The sequence below is a fragment of the Agrilus planipennis genome, unplaced genomic scaffold (assembly GCF_000699045.2).
Source record: "Agrilus planipennis isolate EAB-ADULT unplaced genomic scaffold, Apla_2.0 scaffold229, whole genome shotgun sequence".
NCBI lineage: Eukaryota > Metazoa > Arthropoda > Insecta > Coleoptera > Buprestidae > Agrilus > Agrilus planipennis.
Genome location: NW_020438917.1, coordinates 141,152 through 162,895, shown reverse-complemented (window position 1 = coordinate 162,895; position 21,744 = coordinate 141,152). Strand labels below are relative to the sequence as shown.

The 21,744-nt window shown below is 33.7% G+C and overlaps 4 protein-coding genes across 5 annotated transcripts; 2 read left to right on the top strand and 2 right to left on the bottom strand.

The window, feature by feature from the left end:
* Positions 1-861: 861 nt before the first annotated feature.
* LOC108741084 (spondin-1) lies at positions 862-4,030 on the bottom strand. Its single transcript, XM_018475706.2, has 10 exons — positions 3,775-4,030; positions 3,439-3,691; positions 3,244-3,379; positions 2,730-3,191; positions 2,455-2,674; positions 2,227-2,401; positions 1,990-2,168; positions 1,675-1,929; positions 1,441-1,611; positions 862-1,270 (listed from the first exon to the last, which is right to left on the bottom strand). Exons 1-10 carry the CDS (start codon positions 3,944-3,946, stop codon positions 1,008-1,010), a joined length of 2,286 nt encoding a protein of 761 aa, XP_018331208.1. The 5' UTR covers positions 3,947-4,030; the 3' UTR covers positions 862-1,007.
* Positions 4,031-4,761: 731 nt separating this feature from the next.
* LOC108741091 (zinc finger protein 423-like) lies at positions 4,762-7,452 on the top strand. Its single transcript, XM_018475718.2, has 4 exons — positions 4,762-4,971; positions 5,028-5,310; positions 5,607-6,153; positions 6,293-7,452. Exons 1-4 carry the CDS (start codon positions 4,843-4,845, stop codon positions 6,690-6,692), a joined length of 1,359 nt encoding a protein of 452 aa, XP_018331220.1. The 5' UTR covers positions 4,762-4,842; the 3' UTR covers positions 6,693-7,452.
* A 365-nt stretch (positions 7,453-7,817) lies between these two features.
* LOC108741093 (longitudinals lacking protein, isoforms H/M/V-like) lies at positions 7,818-10,111 on the top strand. Of its 2 annotated transcripts, none has more exons than XM_018475721.2 (9): positions 7,818-7,904; positions 8,228-8,438; positions 8,500-8,793; positions 8,852-8,908; positions 8,967-9,065; positions 9,130-9,310; positions 9,371-9,497; positions 9,553-9,724; positions 9,892-10,111. In XM_018475721.2, exons 2-9 carry the CDS (start codon positions 8,244-8,246, stop codon positions 9,985-9,987), a joined length of 1,221 nt encoding a protein of 406 aa, XP_018331223.1. In that variant the 5' UTR covers positions 7,818-7,904; positions 8,228-8,243; the 3' UTR covers positions 9,988-10,111. The 2 variants fall into 2 exon arrangements, with proteins under 2 accessions (XP_018331223.1, XP_018331222.1); XM_018475720.2 differs by having other exon boundaries at positions 8,500-8,799.
* A 100-nt stretch (positions 10,112-10,211) lies between these two features.
* LOC108741086 (arylsulfatase B) lies at positions 10,212-15,425 on the bottom strand. The gene is made up of 7 exons (XM_018475709.2): positions 15,040-15,425; positions 12,733-13,069; positions 12,067-12,366; positions 11,609-11,915; positions 11,404-11,546; positions 10,891-11,170; positions 10,212-10,828 (listed from the first exon to the last, which is right to left on the bottom strand). Exons 1-7 carry the CDS (start codon positions 15,157-15,159, stop codon positions 10,672-10,674), a joined length of 1,644 nt encoding a protein of 547 aa, XP_018331211.1. The 5' UTR covers positions 15,160-15,425; the 3' UTR covers positions 10,212-10,671.
* Between the last annotated feature and the right edge of the window lie 6,319 nt (positions 15,426-21,744).

The following is a 21,744-nucleotide window of genomic DNA, read 5'->3' as shown; positions in this document are numbered from 1 at the left end:
CTCACGAACAACACATGTAACCATAAAATCCTATTGAAAATCTCCTCCGATTTTCCACATTAAATGTTCATTTTAATAAATAAATTATAACGTTAAAATATTTAATTAATATACATGGTTTAAACACATCATAAGATCAGGGTCACCAACAATCGTTACGTCAGGATATCGTACAATATGTTTTACCAACCATTAAGTTTTAAATACAACTAGTTCTCCCCCCTGCCTACGGCCATTTTTATTGCTCCACTGTGACGTAGTGTCGACCATCATTCTTTTCTAATTGTTGCGGTTGTCGGCCATCATTCTTTTCTAATTGTTGTAGTTGTCGGCCATCATTCTTTTTTAATTGTTGTAGTTGTCGGCCATCATTCTTTTTCAATTGTTGTCGCATTGTTACTGATGTCGGCCATTATGATTTTTTAATAGATATTTAATCAATGATTAAAATTTAAAGGAATTGTTTATAAATGGGTAATTGCTGATACTAACTTTTATTTACGTAATACTACTTTGCCCTGTGCTGACAGCACTCATAATTTTTTTTATATATATTATTATGAAAATTAATATTATACATAGATAAAACCATGGTTAAGACTATGCATTTACAGTAAAAGAACTCTCTATAATGCCAGATTTTCATGTTTGACCTTTGTTTTGTCTTTAATTTGAGGAAATGTTCTACTAAATATTTATACATTCTGATTGGTTGTTGGCCAGAAACCATCTTTTAAGACCATTTTGTAAAGTTACTTCCATATAGACCGCGAAATTTTAAATTATATATTTATAAAAATGCTCTTTTGTTGTGAAGTATAAATAATTTAAGTTATACAGGGCTTTCATTAATAACTGGTATACAATAATGACTTTATTAAATAAAAATATAATAAAAAAGGGAACAAAGAGTAAAATAAGATTAATATCAATAGAAAAACGTTTTAAGTTGAATTTCGTGAAATCTGTTATGCGCTAAAGTATGTTTAGTATTTTAATTGACGTTGTTAAGCACATGGAGGTCCCCGGCATCTTTTTCTTTTAAGAAGACGATCGGGACACGGTTTGCCACCGTTTTCGGATGGTCGTTTTACCATGCGTCGTTTTTCAGTAAAACCTGTACCACACGAAACACTACATGGGGTCCATTCGCTCCATTCCGTTACCATACAATCGACAGGTTCATTTCCTTCCACAGGATAGCCGTTAAACTGTTGAGACAATACTGGTGGATGAACAGGAACATTTCCGGCGTTTCCACTTAAAATATCTACCACACACCAAAAAAAAAAATGATTACCTGATTAGAATTTTTGCCAGTTTGATTAAGATTTATCAACAATTAAGCTTTCGAATGAGAATACAATAAAACATCTAACTGGTTCTTAAATATTTTTCGATTAAAAAGGCGAAGGGATGAATTTATCTGTAATTAATTACCTATAACAACTTTGCACTGCTCCATACATTCTTCTCTGGTCATAAAGTTATTTCGATTTCCTCGGCAACCTCCATATACAAAAGGAATGCACATTTGCTTGCTCGGTACGAAGTACCATCGGTTAAAGTAGCCATTGCATGGTCCAGCTTCAGACTCTTCCATACACACCTCTGTACAAATACACATTTTTTTCAAAAATAAATGTACTGATTGATATTAAAATTGTTATTTACGCTTTGCTGTGGCCATGTCGAATGTACAATCCCGTTTTTCTACGCATGGTCTCGTTTGTACAATTTCAACTCTCGAGCTACATTTTTCTTGTAAACCTGGTTCTACTAGGAGCAATCTGGTTCTTAGTTTGACTCCTTTGCCGCAAGTACTGCTGCAAGGACCCCAATCGTTCCATTCCGTAACTGGGCACATGGGATCAGGAATGTCCCTTTCATTTTCAGAACACGGTGGACCCATACACTTTTGTCTTTCGTCTTATAAACAAAATACCATTAAAAACATTTGCCAGATTAAATAATTGTTTTAGAACTTACATGTTTGGATGTGGCTGCATTTCTTCTTCGCCATAACATCTTTAAACGATCTATACCTCGATTGAAATCCGATATCACATGTTGATGAGCATTCTGACCACTCGCTCCAAGGACTTGCTGAACAGATGTCATCGTTACCTTCGATAATTTGTTCTTCAGACTCTGGTTCGGTTCGCCCACTGAGGAAAAATAAACATTATACATTTTCATTTCGTTTGAATTTATTTTTCTTAATACCCTTCGCATTCAGGGACGGCAGCAACGCACATTTCTTTTGAAATTAGTTGCCTGTTACATTGGAACATGAGGGCCTTTTGTGGCAAAACGTATTCCCTTGATCTCATCCGGAGACCTTTACCACAGGTCACCGAACACGCGCTCCATTCGCTGAATTCGGTTACAGCACATTCAGCTAAAAACTTGTGTGAAAAAAAGTTGTCATTAGACGAAATAAAATGGTCTTACGCCTATTTGTATCTTCAGTATTTTCACTAATATCGACCTGGGCTGTAAGGAAGTCGTCATCACAATTTCTGGGAATCACCCTATCTCTCCGGATGTATAACTTTGCGAGTGGGTTCATTTCAGATTTTGATGGATCGTAAAATGGGGCTCTTGGATCTTCCGGATAAGTCGTAGTGATCCTGTACATTTTTTCTCTGGGACTCGTTTCAGCATTTGGAGACTGAAAATAACTCACAATCAGATGGTTCGTTAAATTGCTTATTTCCTTTTCCTACCATGTACGAAATACCACTATCAGTTCCCGCATCCCATGGATATAGATCGATGTCTATACGATCCATCCAGGTACAGTTGGGTAGGCAAAGATTGAGGCTATTGACTCCAACAACCCAATCAGGAGAAGGGCCGAACATTGATGCTACCGATATCAAATTATGTTTACGATCAACCTTAAAGTTAGTTGAAGTATTTGTGTTGACTTTTGGATACCAAAGACCATTAGCTTTGATAATAGTTCTTAAATGTTTGCTCTGTGCCTTTAGCTCGCTCTCCATAAGTCTGACAGACCCCCATTCTGCTAAACTTTTAAAACCTTCTGTGGCGATTTGCCCTTCACCCCAAAATGTAAAATTCGGAACGTGGGAAGCTCCAATAACGTCAGAAAAATGCGTCAAAGACACAAACAGCGGATAATCCTTCGGATGCGTTTCCTTAGACCATATTCCTTCGAAGATTAACTGAAAGTTCAAAATTTTGATACTTGGTACTAAAAATAAACGTATAAAATACGTTATATTTTGCTTCATCACAAGCGCAGCAATCTTGGGGTCCATATTTGATATCCTTTTCTGTTCTTTCGCAAAGTGTTTTGCTTAATTCACCATCATCTGCGTACCAGTGAGACGAGTCTTCCAAAACCATTGCCCTTTAATGTAGTTTGAAAATATTAATTGATGGGTTATATTAATTACGAAATCCACGTACCTAAAAACAACACATCCTGATCCTGTAGGAGGCGCTGTCCACAGTACGAAAACTTCCGTTTTTGGTAAACTATTTGTCTCCGAAACTGTATTTACACAATCTTCGTTAAATTTTGATAAATTGTCGCCAAAGAGTTGAAAACTTCCAACCTTTTGTGGAGAAATATTTCCGGGTTGATCAACAGATTCGACATTTATAATGAATCGCTTAAAGTGTTGCACATTATTAAACGCCCTTGATCCCATCAAATAAACTAGGAAAATTAAATATCGATAATTATAAACAATTAACGTTCTTATTTCATTCGTGGATTAAGTGGAATTTAAATGTACTTACTTGCATAAACTTCTCCAGGTACATATTTTTCGCTTCCTCCTTGAATTTTGATTTTATAACCGTTATCACCGGGTAACTTGCTTCGTCGGGAGTGATAAGGACTAGGAACTCGCGGGCACATTGAAAAAATAGTACCAAAAAGGAGGGAAAATAGAAGAAATTTTAAAATCATATTCACAACTTGTGACTACAGAGGATAAAGAATGTTTAAGTTGTAAATTGTACAACGCAGAAGCGATAACTAATGAGATCAGTTTCTCAAGTTGCTCTGTATTCTCTGTTTTATCAATGTTGTTGACCCGTAAATGCTATGAACATGGTCATTTGAAGTTGATATTATTTATGTATACTAAAAACAAACATGATTACATATTTATTATTACTGATTTCTTATTATTTAAGTCTTCATTTTAAATAAATTGAGACATAAAGATTTGCATGTTACACTACTCTATTCTTAGAATTGAATGTAAAGCACATGATGGAATCATAATTTTTCAAGGATTTGTGTAGGGAAATTATTCTTTAAATTCCTAAATTACTTTAATAGCAGCAGCTTCAGATATTAGAATGTGTCATCAAGACCGGATATATTTAAACCTTGAAGACATATTTGATAAAATACGTAATAGTATTAAATACATTTTTTCTTATTTACAAAAGAATTGTTTATTAACGAAGTAACTTCTTCTTATAACACTTTTTAAGAATATTCGAAACTTCTTTACAGACGTTGGAGTAAAATTAAAATACTTTTTAAATTGTACCTCTAAGTACGCGATCTAAATGAAATCTCTACATTTTTAAATAGAAATAAAAGTTTTATAATAGTTAACATCATCATTCATTATATGATCATGGTGTGCTATATATCTTTTGGTTTTAGTAGGAAATAATTGAGGTGGAATCTACTTGAATATATTTCTGTAGTAGGGGTGTTGACATCTATGATAATAAAAGCTAAACAGCTTCAGTGGTGGCATTTTAGGTTAACTTATTAGTTGTCAAATTATTTGAATAGCAAAACATTCCCTAAAATAGGCATAAAATTATTAAATAAAAGTAAAAATGATTGAATCGCCGCATTACAACAAGAGTTGTTTAATTTGTAAAAAAAGTGATAGAGTGTTTTCAGTTTCGTATCGCAGTGGTGTGTATAGTGTAAAAGATGATATTGCCGAATTCATGGGCCCAAAGGTAATACTTCTTAATAAAACATGTTACTTGTTGTTATATTCTTTATTATATTTCAGGTAGAATGTATGTTAAATGACGACGACGTTGTATGTAATAATTGCATGAATATCTTTTATAATATAGCTAATTTAAAACGTAAAATATATTTTATCATATGCCAACAAACAGAATGCAAAAAAGATGGAATTGACAGTAAATTTGATAACAAGGCTTTTAAGTTTAGCAATATATGGGAGTCGTTCATTTCCAATATCAGTTTAAGCATTCCTCATGATTGTGAGAGTCAAATACCATCACAAGACTTATGGGTAGCAAGATACTCAATTCCTGTTATAGAAGGTATGTAATTTAACACTAGCCTAACAGTAGGTTTATAATTGCATAAAAGTTTTATGTTAAAGTTGATAACAAATTACTATAAACAGTATTAAGTAAATTCCAGAGAATGCAAATGGGCAATGATACAAGAATTATTAACTGTAACAACATTCAAAATTGTAAATATTTTGAATCATTTTCTAACTAATTTGTACTTGTGTTATATATTTCTGTAGTATTTTGTTTTTGATTTTAGTTTACACATTTATTTGTTTATACTAATTTGAACTATTTTCAAGAAATACTTTTTATTGCAGACACCTCAAGCCGTTTAAATTATCGGTCTGATACACCTTATGCTGATAAAGAAGTAGAAAAAGTATTACAGAAGCAGAAAAAACGACGAAAAAGAGGGAAAGGGAAATTGTTTACACACAGAAAGGCTTCAAGACGATCTAAATCTGAGGGAGTCTTGGTGCCTTCTAGAGCCAGTACACTATATCACTTAGATTATTTATCACCCTATTATGATAGTTGCCAATCTGAAACAAGTCGACCTACATCTGCTTCTTCTTACCAGTCTTTAGTGAGACCCCAGTCTCGTTTGAGTACAGGGAGCGATTTTGACGACGGTCTGAGATATGAAAACGGTTGTCTCAGGAACAAAAGAACAAGGTCTGTTAGCCGAGCTCAAAGTGAGCAAGTAAACAGATTGGCTTTGAAAGAAATATACACTTGTAGTGAACAGCCTTGTGATTCCGTTTTTTTTCCTACTCTCAATGATCTCACTCAACACAAAGTAGATGTCCACCACAGAATGGCCCTGTATTATTGCGATGAATGCAGGTCCAAATATACTACAGAGTAAGTCCTGATTCAAAACTCTATCATTAAATTAAAGACTGAAGACCCATAAGCCAAAGATCTTATATTGTTTGTCCAGATTATTTCAGTAACAAGATTAATTGAATTTGTTAAAGTTACTAAAGCAGTTTTGTTCTAGGGAAGACTTGAGAAAGCACAATATTCTCTATCACAGCTTCTTGCCAACAAATTGTCCCTGCTGTTCAGAAGTACAGGCGAACACGATTGAATTGCAGGCTCATTTACAAGAGCACCTTTTTCATTCAGTACCTTGTATATATTGTGATAAGTCATTTCTAACGAGACGAAAGTGTGACGATCACGTAAAAGAAATTCACAGGGGTAGAAAGAGACGAATTCGTTTAAAAAGACCGCGTTCAATCCTAGACAGAATAGTTAAAGACAGTTTTTATAGTGACACGGAGACGCCCTGTCAAGAAGTGCAAAGTAACGACGAAAATCAGTTTATTAGGGTCAGAATTCAGAAATGTGATAATAACGAGAATGAGAACAGTTGCAGCTGTCTTAAACATAAGTAGTAAATGGTATAAAAACTTTTTTATTATCATTTGCTTTTTATTTTTTTATTTTCGTTCCTCAAGTTTTATTTTATCTTCATTCAAAAGATAAGCCCAAACTCAAACGTTATAAGGTAATAAGGGTAAGCTAGATATCTGACTGTATTTTTTGGATAAATAGACAACTATCAAGCTAGTGAAATTTTAATTCAATTAATACCTGAGGTATTCTTGAAAAATACCTATAAAAAGAGCATTTAAATGCAAATTGGTTCTTTTGTTTATAAAAAATTGTGACATCAAGAAGAAAGTTTTCTCTATTAAATACATATTAAATCTTTATTAATATCAAGTTTCTGAAACTTTCAGTGTTTTAGTATTTTGATGATAGCTGTTTATCTTAAAAATACCAGTGAAATGTCGAACCGGGACTGATTTCCTATAGCCTTTTCAATTATCCGTATGTTTATTTTAATAATATCGAAATAAAGACTGAATTCATTTTTAATTATAGGTAATTCATCCAAAGACATAATTAAAACCAAAATAAACTGATTGTAACGTCGAATTAAAAGTGTTTACTTACGATTAGTGTAATAATATAATAAATTTATGATAGCAATCTAAACAGTTAAACGCAATTGTTACTAAAATCATTATATTATATAAGTAATTATAAAACTCCCAGTATTTTAAATAGGGCGATTCAAACAAAGATAATGCTTCAATGTTTCTCTACAAGGCAATTACTTTTTATCCTGTTTTAACATGAATATCTAATTTAATTTATTTGTGAAATTGTTTTCGTATCTATATTTTGTATATATATTTTTATAAATACACATTTAAAAACTTCAGTCAAATTGGATAATTTGTACAGGTCCCAAGACGATTTTAATAAGATAAAAGTACATGTATCAGGAACAAGGTAATTAAAAAAATATGGGGCCAATGAGAGTATAACAAAACCTCTCCTCCCCATAACAGCAAGTTGGATAACTTTTTTAAAAAAGCTTTTCATTAATTTTCGTATAGTTCTTTATACTTATTCTAATAATTCATAATATTTAGGATCACTACTAAGCTAATCTTCAAATTTCGCGCACTTTTGTATTACAAAACTAACAGTAGAGGTCGCTGTCTATTTTCAATTGTTACCTTAGTTTATGCGGTTTGTAATATTTGTATGCTGTGTTGAAAATATAAAAATTAATGCAGAATTGAATCATTAAGGTAAATAATTTCATTTTTATATTGTTAATTTGAAGTGTGTGTTTATTATACTTTTACTAATCTTTATGCTGTAGCCAATATTTTTCTGATAAATATTCATACTTAAATAGCATTGTTAAACGTGTGTCGCATAATTTTGTCAACGATGTATTTATTTTTAATTACAGAAGTGATATTGTATCATTTGAAAGGCTATTTTAAATATTCTAAATGTATCTGAATGATTTATTTTGCACGAGAATCTGTTTTTTGTTGTTGGTTTGTAACAACTAATTGTTAGGTTAGTTCTAACAATTTGACAACGAATTTTAAATTTGTTTTAGAGTTAATTTGTTAAAAATGGACAAAGGCATTATTAAGCCACTGTTTTCTCAACATTACAACTTAAAATGGACGAATTACACCAGCAATATCCTGCAAATGTTTGCGGAGCAATTTTCCAAAGAATCCTTTACGGATATAACTTTGGCTTGTGAGGGACAATATATTAAAGCCCATAAGATGGTGTTGTCTGCTTGTAGTCCATATTTTGAGGCAAAGAAATTGCAACATTTTGTATTGTAATTATCATAAAGTAATATTTTTTTATCAACAGGAGATGCTTAACATGTACTTAGTTCCTCATCCAATGGTTGTGATGAACGGAATTAAATTTGCTTTACTGAAAATATTAGTGGAGTTTATGTATCATGGTGAAGTTAAAGTAGCTGATGAAGATTTAAGTAATTTGTTGGAGTTGGCTGAACAGTTACAAGTCAAGGGACTTTGTAATGTTCGAAATAAAGATAATAAGGATAGTAAGCAAGAACTTGAACCTGAAGAAAACACAAGCTCAAACACAAACAATCGAAAAAGACGTAGAACCTCTACTACATCTGTTACTGAAACAGTTAAAGTTAATTAAAAGTTAAAAGACTTGCAATAGTTTTTTATGTTTCTTTTTTTAGAATCAAAACAATTCAAACCAAGGACATACAAATGAAGATAACATTAAATCAGTTGATGTGAGGACTACTAAACTGCTTAATTTTGCTGTAGACAATTAAATTTACTTTTTTACAGAAATCGAAAACAAATTCAAATGATGATAGAGATGAAATAAAGACTACCGAAACCAAACTGATTAAGACTGAAAAACCTTCTTGTAACCAATTGCAAGAAGTAAGTGATTCTTTCAAATCCAAAAACATATTTTTGGTGTTACCTATTTCTCATTGAATTGCAGACAACAGAAAACAAAACACCGAAAAGTTATAAGGTTGCTTCAGCTGATGCAGTACAAGAACAAAGAGTAAAACTTGTGCCTCCAGATTGTTTACATGAAACTTTAAAGATAAGAAGACCTCAAAATGCATTTATGATTTTCGCTAACGAATTTAGGAAAAAATTGGCTTCTGAAAATCCAAGTACTTATTTATTTGGAGATTGTTGTTTTTCTATTTTAGTTATTTTTTTTTCCTTTTTAGGTGAAAGTAATAAAGACATATCAGTACGTCTTGGTAATATGTGGAAAACATTGCCTGGCAATGTGAAAGCTATTTATTATTCTGCAGCTAAAAAGGCAAATGATGAACATAAAACCAAATATCCAGGGTAAAGTATTGGTAAAAAGCGTTAAAATTATGTAAAATGTAATTTTTAATTGTAGATACTACTATAGTCCAAAGGAGGCTCGATTAAGGAAAGAATTAAAGAGTTCGGTATTTAGAAAGAATAAGTCAATGGAGGCTTTACAGGTAGTTCAGTTAGTAATGGGTGATGTTAGTGAAGATACACCTCAATTAGTGTATACTGAGTGTGCGGATCCAGAATATGATGAGGTAAAATCCATAAAGACATAAACAATAACCACTTTTTGAGTAAAAATAAATAAACAAGTTAAATGTATTTTAAAACATCTGTTAAAAGTATAATTGATAATTGAAATTTATTTTTGCCAATTCTAATTAAATTGCAATCGTTATTTTTTAACTTAAAAATATTTCAGGTTGATTTTGTTCATGATATAAAAGAAGAAGAAGAGGAAATGTTAAATGTATGCGATTCAAGTACGTCTGTTATGAAAACAAACGCGTCACAGTAAAGTGTTTCTTTTTTAAATTACTTATCAGATTAACAGACGTTTACATTTGCACAGCAGCAGTATATCATATTAAAGCATATTGTGCAAATTTTGCAATTTTGTACCCATTACGGTTTTACTGCATTGTTCCTGGCGAGTTTGTTATAACACATTCATCACTTTAATTGCGATAGTTTTTACAATAATAATGTCGTATTATTTATATGATTCTGTAATCTCAATAATATTTTTCTATTGTTTTGTTTATTTTGATTACGTTGTTAGACTGATAACTTCTTTAACAATATGATGGCAACAAAATACATTAACTTTTTATAATTTTATTCTTATTTATTGATTCCGGGTTGATAAAAGTTTTTCCTTAATTTCCTTGATCATTGAGAGGCAAATGCATAGGACAGTAATAATAATATTATACAGATAATTTTTCACTTATCATGTGTCTATTTCATTTGTCTCTCCCCAACCACGACCTATCCATTCTTACCCATTCGTAAAAAAAGGCCGAAGAAGGGTTTCCGCTGTTCGCTCCAGCTTTGTACTAGAGTGAGGTTGGAGGAATTGTCAGCCCAACATTACTAGAAAAAAACTTTTAGTTTTATTGTTTTGTTAGTTTAATTTTATTCTTATTTATTTTAGTTTTTTTTTACATTGGGTGACTGATAGGAGATTAAAGAGTTATTTTTAACTTATATTAGAAATGTAATCTCCAAAATTTGTGTAGGTGTTGTTCCAATATTTTGGATCTCCCCTTTCGTCAATAGGCAGATTGGCCGGTGGTACCGCGGTGGAATTCAATTTCTGTAGCGCATGCTCCAACCATTGCAAAATGTTTGGATATCTATAAATATTATTGATAATAAGGAATAAGAAAGGAAATTAATCAAATAACATAATGCTCACAATGATGCTAAATTATTTTCTTCGCAAGGGTCTTCTGCTATGTTAAAAAGGCAGGGACTATTTAGAGGAAGACATTTGATCCTTTTTGCGGAATCGGCTGAAGTACAATTTAATTGGGCTTCAGATCTTAACTGGCGAATTTTTTCCGCATTCGGCATATTATTTTGACGAATCAGAACTTTTCCCGTTGGTGATTCGGCTATTTCTGTAATGTTATAATAATAGCCTTTTCTACCGGAAGGACCGTACCACGAATCCCATTGTCCTTTATATGTTGTACCTACAAAATGTGACATAAAATTGACCTACCCTTGCACTCCTTTTCCAAACAAACACACTAATTTTAATGAAGAGCATACTTATACTATGTAAAGTTAAAGTACAGGTTCCTGATGTCATGTGGACACTACAACGATGAACTTTTTCGATGTTTTTGGAGTTTTCCATACATGTAGACACGTTTCATTTAATAACACTTATGACCAGAAACTTCACAAAAATGCATGTATTTACCTTTTATAATTTTCCAATCTCCGAATGAAAGTGATGCCACCCCCTCTATATCGTCAATATAGTGTAGCACTTCAATTCGGGGCGATTCTTTGTTATGTGACAAGGAATTCCATAAGTCTATTCCATCAATACTTTTCAAAACACTGCAACAAATATCTTATGAGAAACCCAGTACATTATAATAATTAATAAAATATAAACATGCCTTGTGCTTCCACCACCAGCGGTCAAAAGTGTAGGTAACCAGTCTGTTATGTGAATTTTTTGAGTAGCTACACGTTGCGGCTTGGCGATTAGAGGACTCCAAACTAGTCCAACTCCCCGAACTCCACCCTCCCACGGGGTGTTTTTAGTGCCCCTCAGGGGCCAATTAGACGCTGCGTTTATATTGAAACCCGCAGCTGGGCCTCCGTTGTCGGTAGAGAATATCACAATAGAATTGTCCAACATCTCATTTCTTTCTAGGGCTTCTATTACTTCACCAACAGAGTCGTCTAAATGTTTCAGCATTCCTTCAACAAGATGATAGGGTAGTTTTATTGCGTTTTGGGGATTTAATGATAATCGTCGAAAGGACCCCTCCTTTGAACTGATTCGGTATTCAGTTGATTGGTACAGATTTTATTTATTTGAAATATGTGTACGCAAATAATTTTATTTTACCTGCAAATCGTCGCCTATTAGAATTTTTAATATAATTGAAATTTGCAACTGTATCGTTCGGTGCAGGGAGAGGGTCGTAGGGATTTCCCGAATGAACAGCTGCGTGTGCAAAATATAAAAATAGCGGATTCGTTTTGTTATGATTATCAATAATTTTAACTGCTTCTTTAGCAAAAATATCGGTGCAGTATTGTCCACTCAAATCCCACGCTACGTCCATATTTCTTCGCATATCCAGCCCACACATCCCTTTTTCCATTGCGGTGTGGTCGAAATAATCTTGATGACCTGTCCAGAATCCTAAAAGAAAGCCACGAACATATTAATTCAAGTTAAATAAGTTTTGGCGGGGTTGAGCGTTTCAGGTTGCCTATTCTTTTTACTCTAACTTTATGAGTTGATAACTTTCAAAGGGCGTATTGTTAGGTAAAAATTATTATGGAAATAAAGAGATATTAGTTCAGAGTTTATATTACATGTCACAAAATTGCTAATAGACATTTAATTTATTACGAATTTAATCTTAAAGGGTATATATCAAATGCTACGTGTATAACTCTTGCGTTAGTACGGTTGCATAACTATACGTGCTGGAAGGGGTTGAATATGAACTTTTTCGGTCAAAAATATGTTCTTATACATATCTTCGACTCTTCATTTTCTTACCTAAATGGCTTAAGAAGCCTCTATAGAGTGGCGTATAAACTTTTTTATATGAGCCCAAATGCCATTTTCCGACGATATGCGAAGCGTATCCCAAATCGTTAAGATATTGGGGAAGTATTTTCTCTGATAATGGTAGACCTCGAGGTTCAGCGCCGTAGAGGACAACGTGTTGCATTCCCGTATGTATCGGATGTTTTCCGGTCATAAGGGCGCTCCGAGATGGGGTGCAGATAGGTGTGACATAATAGTTGTTTAAAATGATACCGGAATAAGCGAGGGCGTCCAAATTTGGCGTCGGTATCTGAGCGGAACCGTGAAAACCGACGTCGTTCCAGCCCTGGAAATTGAGAATATTAAAAGGGTCATTTTCATACTCATTTCGTTAATGTTTTTGTTATTTTTTTTTAAATTTTTAACCTTTAATTGCTTCAAAAAGGTTTTATAGATGAGATATCGTAAAAAAATTAAAAAGCTCCCGGTGTAATTTAGTATTTAAAATCATTTTTTATCAGGCTCGACATCTGTTTTTGCAATTTTTGAGTGGTGTTTAGAGCAGAGTGTGTTAATACGAGGGTGGATTGATAAGTTTCCGGCCTAACCAAGAGATGACGCCACTAGGCCTACCTTGAGGTGACATTCTATAGTACCATCCTTGGATAGCTTGTAGCTATAGTTTCAGCCCGATCTCCTTGCTAGTGTAGGTTTGACAGCACGCTGAACAAGACGCCTCTGTGGTTTTCGTAAAAATGGAAAAGCAGGAAAATCGTGCTGTCATCAAATACTTTTATTTGAAGGGGTTAACGCCGAAGGAAATTAAAAAAGAGATGGACTCAACACTGGGGACATCCTCCCCGTCATATTCAACCGTTAAGCAGTGGGTTTCCGAGTTTAAAAAGGGTCGTGTGAGCACCTCTGATGGGCCTCGCTCAGGACGCCCCGTTGAGGTCACAACTCCAGATATGATCGAAAAAATTCATCAAATAGTGCTGGGAGACCGCAGATTGAAAGTGCGTGAGATAGCTGAGACCTGTAAGATGTCATATGAACGTGTGCAACATATTTTGCACCAACATTTGCATATGGAAAAGCTCTGTGCAAGATGGGTGCCGCGTTTGCTAACAGTCGACCAAAAATTGATTCGAAAAAACATTTCTACCGCAAATTTGTCATTGTATAAGCGTAATCCAAGCGAATTTTTGCGTCGATTCGTAACCGTTGACGAAACGTGGGTCCACCACTACACTCCTGAAACCAAAGAACAGTCTAAACAGTGGATTGGACCAGGGGAACCAACTCCAAAGAAGGCAAAAACAATTTTTTCGGCGAACAAGGTTATGGCTACTGTTTTTTGGGATGCAAGAGGTATTATATACATTGATTACCTTGCAAAGGGTAATACTATCACTGGTCAATACTACGCAGACTTATTGCAACGTTTGAGCCACGAGGTGAAAATTAAACGACCTCATCTGGCGAAGAAAAAAATCTTGTTTCATCACGATAACGCACCAGCGCACACGTCAATCGTTGCGACGGCTAAAATCAACGATCTAAAGTTTGAATTGATGCCGCACCCTCCTTACTCTCCAGACCTAGCCCCGAGTGACTATTTTCTGTTCCCTAATCTCAAAAAATGGCTTGGCGGTAAGAGATTTGCGGACAATGAAGAAGTAATCGAAGCTGTAAATGGTTATTTTGAGGAGCTTGACGAATCAGTCTATAGAGATGGCATTAATAGACTGGAACACCGCTATGAGAAATGTATCAGCCTTGGAGGAGATTATGTTGAGAAATAAAAAAAAAAAATTTTTAAAAACCTTGTTTTTCTTGGTCAGGCCGGAAACTTATCAATCCACCCTCGTAGATGCATCCCTGTAAAAGCATTTCCTTATTGTCAACGACATATTTTATCAAAGCCGTTCAATTAAAATTAAAAACGATCTCCATTAGTATTCATGAACTCCATGGCGTGAATAATTGACTTGGACAATTCGGATGGGGAAGGAGCTTGGGGGTTACAAGGGTGAACGTAGGCTAGACACCTTGGGCCTCCACGGAGACAGTGATGTAAATGTAAATGCATGTTCTACGGACGTAATCCAATTCGATCAGTAGTTTGATTTCATTATTGGTTTATAACTAAGCTCATGCTACTCCTGGTTTGTAATTAAATGAAATTAGTGCAAAAATCGGCTAAATCTAATAAATGAACGATATGACGCTACTTTTAAACATTTTTAAAATTTGAAGTATTTATGGTGCATTAAAACAATACATGTTAAAAATTGAATAAAACAATATTCATACCAAATCATCGGCCAAAATAAATATGATATTTGGACGTTGTTTCCCATATGCACAAAGAATTACTAGAGCACTTATCACAAGAAACCTTTTTAAGAATAGTTCTTGAACGTTTGCGATCATTTTCACCTTACACAAAATACATTTTTTAAAAATAGCATATTTAGTGACGCAGAATTTGTTGCTTCCTCGGAATCGCTTTTATGCAAGCACCTGTACGCCTACAAAAATTCAGCAAATGCTGCTGCGATGATGTTAAAAGGCAAAAAAGTTGCTAGAGTGCTACAACCGTTTGAAGGTTGTTAATAATAATTTGTCTATTAGCTTTTGTTGCACTGGATAAATGTGTGATTAAATAGCCTCTGGGCGCACTGAATTAAAACAAATAGATATTAAAACCTTATTTACAATTGGGGTCATACAATAACAGTGGCGAAAGGTCATCAATCGTTTTGTTTATTAACTCCTGGTATAGAGAAGTTAATAAACAAAATGAATCAAAAATTTCAACGTATCTGTATTCACATTTCAATTGATTTTACACTGTTATGGAAAAGTGTGTGTGTGTGTACGTATTTCCATGAGCGACGTGTGTTGTTATTATTTTCTTGCTCAAGTTGCAAAAAAAATGAGATGTCTTTTTTCGTAAAAGCAATAAGACTACAGAAGAGATAGTAACTTTTTTACTTTTGAATTGTATTCTTTTAATGGCACCAGTTTAGCTATAGAAAACAATTTGGTTTTTTATGTTCCCAATTGGTCACAATAAATTGGAGTACGTCTTGTTGTCTTAATTTTTTTAGTTAATTATGAGAAAATATTTAGACTTTTCTTAAACTTAAACTCATCTGCTTTTCGATGCCAAAGCTTTCTAAACCTTCTTTGTTGTGGTCTTCAAAATTCAAATAGGTATTGGCCAACGATAAGAGACGCTAAGAACTTTTGTGATCATTCCACGGACCAACCACTCTTACGTAGAAACGGACGAGCCTGTTCCAACTACTACAAATTCTTACTTAAGCTTCCTTTTGTTCTTACACCCGGCTGACAATCGAATTCCTTGCGTTGACGACGTAAACTCAAAAGTTTTCGGGGTGCAATGAATGGCTCGAGTTCTTTTTCTATCTAACTCTGAACTGATGGCGTGTCTTAATCAGAACTTTATTATTAGTACCTACAGAGAAAAGGAACGACTGCATACCGTGCAAGTTTTTAAACTTCCGCATTTAATTTTTCATCTAATTGTAAGAAAGGAAGGGCGAAGATGCTTGGCCAATTCAGACAAACAGATTTATGTGAAAGTAGTTTTCACCCTGCAATATTTTCGTAGACTTTGCTTGTTGGTACCCAGAGAAAATATTCTGTTGAAATGCAAACTATTAGTGACAGGTTGTTAATGAGAGCTGCGGAACTGCAGAACACAAATGTTCATCTTCTCCTTTTAAATCCCTTTTCTGCTTTCTAATATGGCTCTAAGTAGCCCTTCATGTCTGGGAAGGTGTAAGTACTACCAACTTATTTCGCCTATTTTTTTTCGATTTCCCTAACGCCCTCTGTTCTCCTAAATTTTTGTAATTCCTCCTCATTTCTGAGATTTTCTATACACGATAACACACTCTGCTATAACACCATCATCAATTAAAATAAGACAAGAGCCAGGTAGATGATCCAGGGGTTCTTCTTGGACTTTCGGGACTCAAAGCATAAATTTTTTAGGGGTAAAAAATAAAATACGAAATATGAAATTCGTAAACGTAAATAATGCGCAATCTTCATTTTTACAAGAAAAGTGTAACTGGAATGCGGAATCACTTGCGGAACAAAATGCATCACTTGCATGACCTTATTAGATCCGCTTTTGATTGAACCACTCTAAAGAGTGAAATTTGAGCGTCCAAATTTGAAAATTTGTTAAAGAGGACTCGAAATTATGAATCATTTTTTTCTAGTTCTCGAAAACGTTTTTACATAAATTAAAATTGGCTTGAACTAATGTAAAGATTGCAAAATTTGAAAATGGATGCTGAAAAACTATTTCGAAAAGGTACCTGCCGCGCCTTTTTTCCTTGAATGTTGTTTCATTTCAATGAAAAACTGATGTTATTGTATTTTTACAGATAAACCAATTAAGGACTTGGGAGACAGTTCAAACTATGGAGGTGTGTTGACTCGGTAAGTTTTTAATTTCGTTTCTTTCTAGAAGTTTGCACAACACATACAATAATCAATGAGTATGCGTTGTCATTGGAAACTATAAAGTTTTCATTTCATAAAAGTGGATTATAGGTACCACTTGTAAGTAATTTATTCGCTTTTTACAAAACTTGGGCAGAATAATTTGATTCTGTTTGAAAAGCTGGGACCGTGGTAATGATGATAGTAGAATAGGAATGGCGACTAACATTGTATCCTCATAAAACCACTCGAACCAATTCGTTCTGTCATTGTGCAATAGACTTGAAGGCGAGCGAAAATAAATTTTAGTCGCAGATAATACGAACGCAGAGTAACTCGAAAGAGTAATTCATTTTCTTCGAGAAAATTAAGTTAGCCAAACTCGGGAGTTTGCGGACGCGAATGCGCCCCCGTACACCCCTCGACCACGAGAGGCTTCGTTTAAGTAGCAAAACGAGACATAAACTCAAAACTCTATTATATAACGCTTTTTTGCCATTCCTAGAAAACAACAACGTTATGATTTATAGCTGTTGTTGTGGCAAAGTCGAACTACATCAGCGCTAACTTTTGTATCTCAGATCCAACACAAAACAGATGCCGTGTGGTGTACTTCTACATTTTAGTATTGAAAATACTGTTGAGGTCGTATATATGGAATCCATCTCATGAAAAACAATCGTCCAGCGTCAAATCTAACGGTCGATCAGGGTCTACATGTCACAATGTAAAGAAACTCAAAAAGGATAAATATTTGATGATTGAAAAAGATCGATGTGTTGTGTCTGAAACGTCGTGGTCTAGACTCGTTTACATAGTTGGTTTAACTAATGGAAATTCCTAAAAAGGGTTATTTTCTGCCAATATGACTTTACACTAACGTTTATAGATAGAGGTCTATTACGAGAAGTTTTAACAAATGTGTTTGATGATTTTCAGTATTAAAAATTGTCACCAGTTCGTGCAAGATCATAAATAATAGGTACAATTATCATCAGGATACTCATTCAAAGGTATATATATTACACACGGTTCCATATGTATGGTATACATATAGGGATGGGGCTTAACACAAAGCTTGATTTATGCCTAAATTTGGCCTTAATTTATACTATATATCTCTCTGCTATGTACATTAAACATACATAAATGTGAACACATATACATGTATGTTTGTACAGATATTCATTTTACGTGTGTATCTAGCACAGAATCGGTTGTCTACTATGTAATACCTAAATCAATCCAATGTCGGGAATCCACTTGGCTATTAATAATAGATAGAAGGTGCAAATATTGTCAGAAACAATAATCTAACATTTAGATTCATCATTTTTCAGAAATTTAATTCTTTTTAAAATAGTATTTCTGTCTGCACCAAGAATAATTTTCGACTTTCTACATCGTGTATTTTCACGTGAAAATAATTCTAAATATCCGCAAATGAAATATTCGGAAAATTCGCCTTTCGCCTACAACAACGTCAAGCTAATGAACTAAGACACTTTAGGGTCGGGATTATTTACACCTTAGTTCGTTCGGTGGCATTCAAAATTAATTGTCAGCAAAATTTCCTAATTTGCAGAATATAATTCAACTTGTCGCGAGCGTGAACGGTTTCCCTCTTAGAGAACCCAACGAATTTCCTTTTATGAACAACTCCCGTGGTTAATACATTATATAATATGGTAAGGGTAATTATGGAAATGGAATTTTTAGTGATAATTTTATGAAACAATTTTTTAATATTTAATACAAAGGAAGATCTATTAATCAATTTTGTTCAAACATTTCAATGTTTTGGGATTGGGGATCTAAACACTCAGTGGTTTATGATAAAATTCATAATTCAATACCTATGCTTATTAAGGTTCTTTATCCCTAAAGGAGAAAGCAATTTTCATAAAATCATTTATGTGCTATGTGGAAATTTGAAACTTGTGGATCAATATTATTGATTTCGAAAAGGATTCAGAGCCCTTGACTACGTGTCTGCTTTAAACGTAACAATTATAGGCGTTTGTAAAATGTAAAATAAATCAAAATTGCAATCTCTAAAACTTCCAGTTTTGTTCATCGAACATATTTAAAATTATTTGTCCATGGTTCACATTTTGACTACTCTTTAGCTGAGTATATTTTTTCATTACTCTTATTTTGAAATCTGCCAACAAAATAATTGAATGAATACATGAAGTTTAATTAATTCCGTTGCCGTCTGAAATAACGGGGTAGGTAGATATAGTATGTGGGTAATTTTTTTGCAACAAACTGCCGAGGTGGTCGTACCTGAACCGTGTATAATCTTCCTCGTTTCCCAAAGGGACAAATAACTTGTACAAACTAATGCTTTGTCGCATATTCAACAGCTTATTTGCATGCCACGGCGCGGCGTCGGGACGCGTGTGGACGCAAACGTTCGTTGACGAGCCCGTTTCAATACATGTTAATTATGTGGCGGCGGCGTCACACCGACGCCGGGACAACGACGTCTGTGTCGACGATGTTGTCCGATGGTTCATCCCACTTTTCCAAGATAAATTACCGCTTGTTTGTGTTGTTGCTTTTATCGGTGAAATAGGGTGAGAGGGGGTTTGTTAACTGGTTAACATACAATATTACATCCCTTCCTATTAAATCTTTGTGTTATTCCCTCTTTAGATTTAAAGAAATCCTTATCATTAGCTATATTTCTGTATAAAAACATTCGTTAAACCAATATTGGAAAACGTATATTTTCTTTTTTTTTAAAGAAAAAGATGACAAGAGGGCACTTGGGTCCAATAGTTAAACCTTTGATAAGTGAATGTATACGTTTTTCCAAGTAAATAATCCTTCTTTTTGATTATATTGTATTTTGAAAGGTTCGTTAACGTTTGGAATTAAAACATTCAAATAATTACGTGTGCACATTTATATTTAAACAAAACTATTATTCTGTGGGACTATAAGTATATTGTAAACTGGTGCATGACGTAAAATTTACTACAAATACCGCTTACATTGACACTCTGTACTAATTTAACGTAGTTTATGAGTATAAATGAAAATGAACAATATAGGGAGTGATAAATACAAAGTAAATAGCTTTCTTTATAATTCTCCCTTTTTAGTTTTTTACTCATTTACGTATTTGACGATTTAACATTCGTTCTTCCTGTTCAGACGTCTGTGTAGTTGGGTCAATAATAAATATATCACTTCTTGAGGGTTAAACGGATTTTCATAAGTCATAAATAATTCGTGAAAGTGATACTCTGATCAGCCTTAAGCACAATGTATCGCATAACTTACAGTTTATTGAAATTGTTTTTAATAACCTTTTTGACTACCCTTTCGAAACTCAGACCTTTTGGGTTACAAAAAGTCTGTTTTTTTCATCGTAATTTAATTGTGGATTAAATACATTTTTGGAGTAGGTAGAACAGAGGTGGCTAAAGATCAATTCATTAGAAAAAAACATGTACTTTCAGTCATTACCAAGAGTAACAATTGTATAATCGAAATATGTAATATAATTGAGTGCTAGAAATAAATAATTTGATGAAATTACGAAATGTGTTTCTCACTATTACTTTTATTGTGTTCTTTAAATCTAGCGTCAAAGAATCGTCCAGTTTGCCCTATTACAAATTCTACTATTATGTCAGAATTGTAACCATTTGGTTTCACAAATTTAGCCCTATATAGCACTGTATAATTATTATAATTTCTTACATGCTCCACATTATAATATTATGAAATAGGGCTCTACAATATTTATGTAAATTAAATGTAATGTATTTATGCCAGGGATTAGTTAAAACGATTCTTCTGCTCCCTTTTCTGTAGCATGTAGATACATATGTCCATTTAATCTGCTAGAGTCAGTGAAAATGGTCACATCTGTCGTTGATAAAAAGTTGTATGGACAGTAATCTGTTTCAATAGATTCATTTCAAATATTGACTAAAAGGATTTTTGTTGTTCAAATATTTCTCAAATGATATGTGTATATTGCGTTATTGAGAAGGGGTAGCATTGCAGGGCGTCTGAAATGATACAGAGGCAATTTATATTCCCTCAGATTTGTTTAGAATACTAATAGAAACTTTTTATAAAAATTAGTAGGAACGGTGGAGTTCAAATAAATAATTGAATGTGAAAATTTGATTTTGGAGTTTTAATAAAGTTTCGTTTAATTTAGACGAAACGCTGAAGTTTTCTAATTAAAATAAATGAAGGTCCAGTCAAGTCGAACATAAACTAGGGTCCCATTAAATTAGATTGAATTCGAGAATTTGAGTAATGATACGCCTAATTCTGTCAACATGGTTACGCGTTTCTGGCTTTGCCCTCTCTGATTGGGGACCGATTGTTACCCTGACGCGAACGGGGATGAGGACGGATGGGGTACTGTCACCTCTTGTCACAATTTGGGGCATACGGCATGACTAACATGTATGATTTGTATAATCAGAAATGTTCGACTAGTTTTAAGTTATTGTTTTGAATACAAAAGAGTTACAAATGCTCAATGAAAAATGCAAGATT

What these genes read in the sequence shown, in the direction of transcription:
- LOC108741084 (XM_018475706.2), bottom strand. Translation starts at nt 3,946, where the DNA reads ATGATTTTAAAATTTCTTCTATTTTCCCTCCTTTTTGGTACTATTTTT. An exon ending in ACCTGGAGAAGTTTATGCAA is followed by an intron (nt 3,692 to 3,774) that starts GTAAGTACATTT and finishes TAATTTTCCTAG; the next exon opens with TTTATTTGATGGGATCAAGG. An exon ending in ATAGTGGTATTTCGTACATG is followed by an intron (nt 2,675 to 2,729) that starts GTAGGAAAAGGA and finishes AGTTATTTTCAG; the next exon opens with TCTCCAAATGCTGAAACGAG.
- LOC108741091 (XM_018475718.2), top strand. Translation starts at nt 4,843, where the DNA reads ATGATTGAATCGCCGCATTACAACAAGAGTTGTTTAATTTGTAAAAAA. An exon ending in CTCAATTCCTGTTATAGAAG is followed by an intron (nt 5,311 to 5,606) that starts GTATGTAATTTA and finishes TTTTTATTGCAG; the next exon opens with ACACCTCAAGCCGTTTAAAT. An exon ending in AGGTCCAAATATACTACAGA is followed by an intron (nt 6,154 to 6,292) that starts GTAAGTCCTGAT and finishes GTTTTGTTCTAG; the next exon opens with GGAAGACTTGAGAAAGCACA.
- LOC108741093 (XM_018475720.2), top strand. Translation starts at nt 8,244, where the DNA reads ATGGACAAAGGCATTATTAAGCCACTGTTTTCTCAACATTACAACTTA. An exon ending in CTTGTAACCAATTGCAAGAA is followed by an intron (nt 9,066 to 9,129) that starts GTAAGTGATTCT and finishes ATTGAATTGCAG; the next exon opens with ACAACAGAAAACAAAACACC. An exon ending in CGGATCCAGAATATGATGAG is followed by an intron (nt 9,725 to 9,891) that starts GTAAAATCCATA and finishes AAAATATTTCAG; the next exon opens with GTTGATTTTGTTCATGATAT.
- LOC108741086 (XM_018475709.2), bottom strand. Translation starts at nt 15,159, where the DNA reads ATGATCGCAAACGTTCAAGAACTATTCTTAAAAAGGTTTCTTGTGATA. An exon ending in AGGCTTCTTAAGCCATTTAG is followed by an intron (nt 12,367 to 12,732) that starts GTAAGAAAATGA and finishes GCTTTCTTTTAG; the next exon opens with GATTCTGGACAGGTCATCAA. An exon ending in AGATTGGAAAATTATAAAAG is followed by an intron (nt 11,171 to 11,403) that starts GTAAATACATGC and finishes CACATTTTGTAG; the next exon opens with GTACAACATATAAAGGACAA.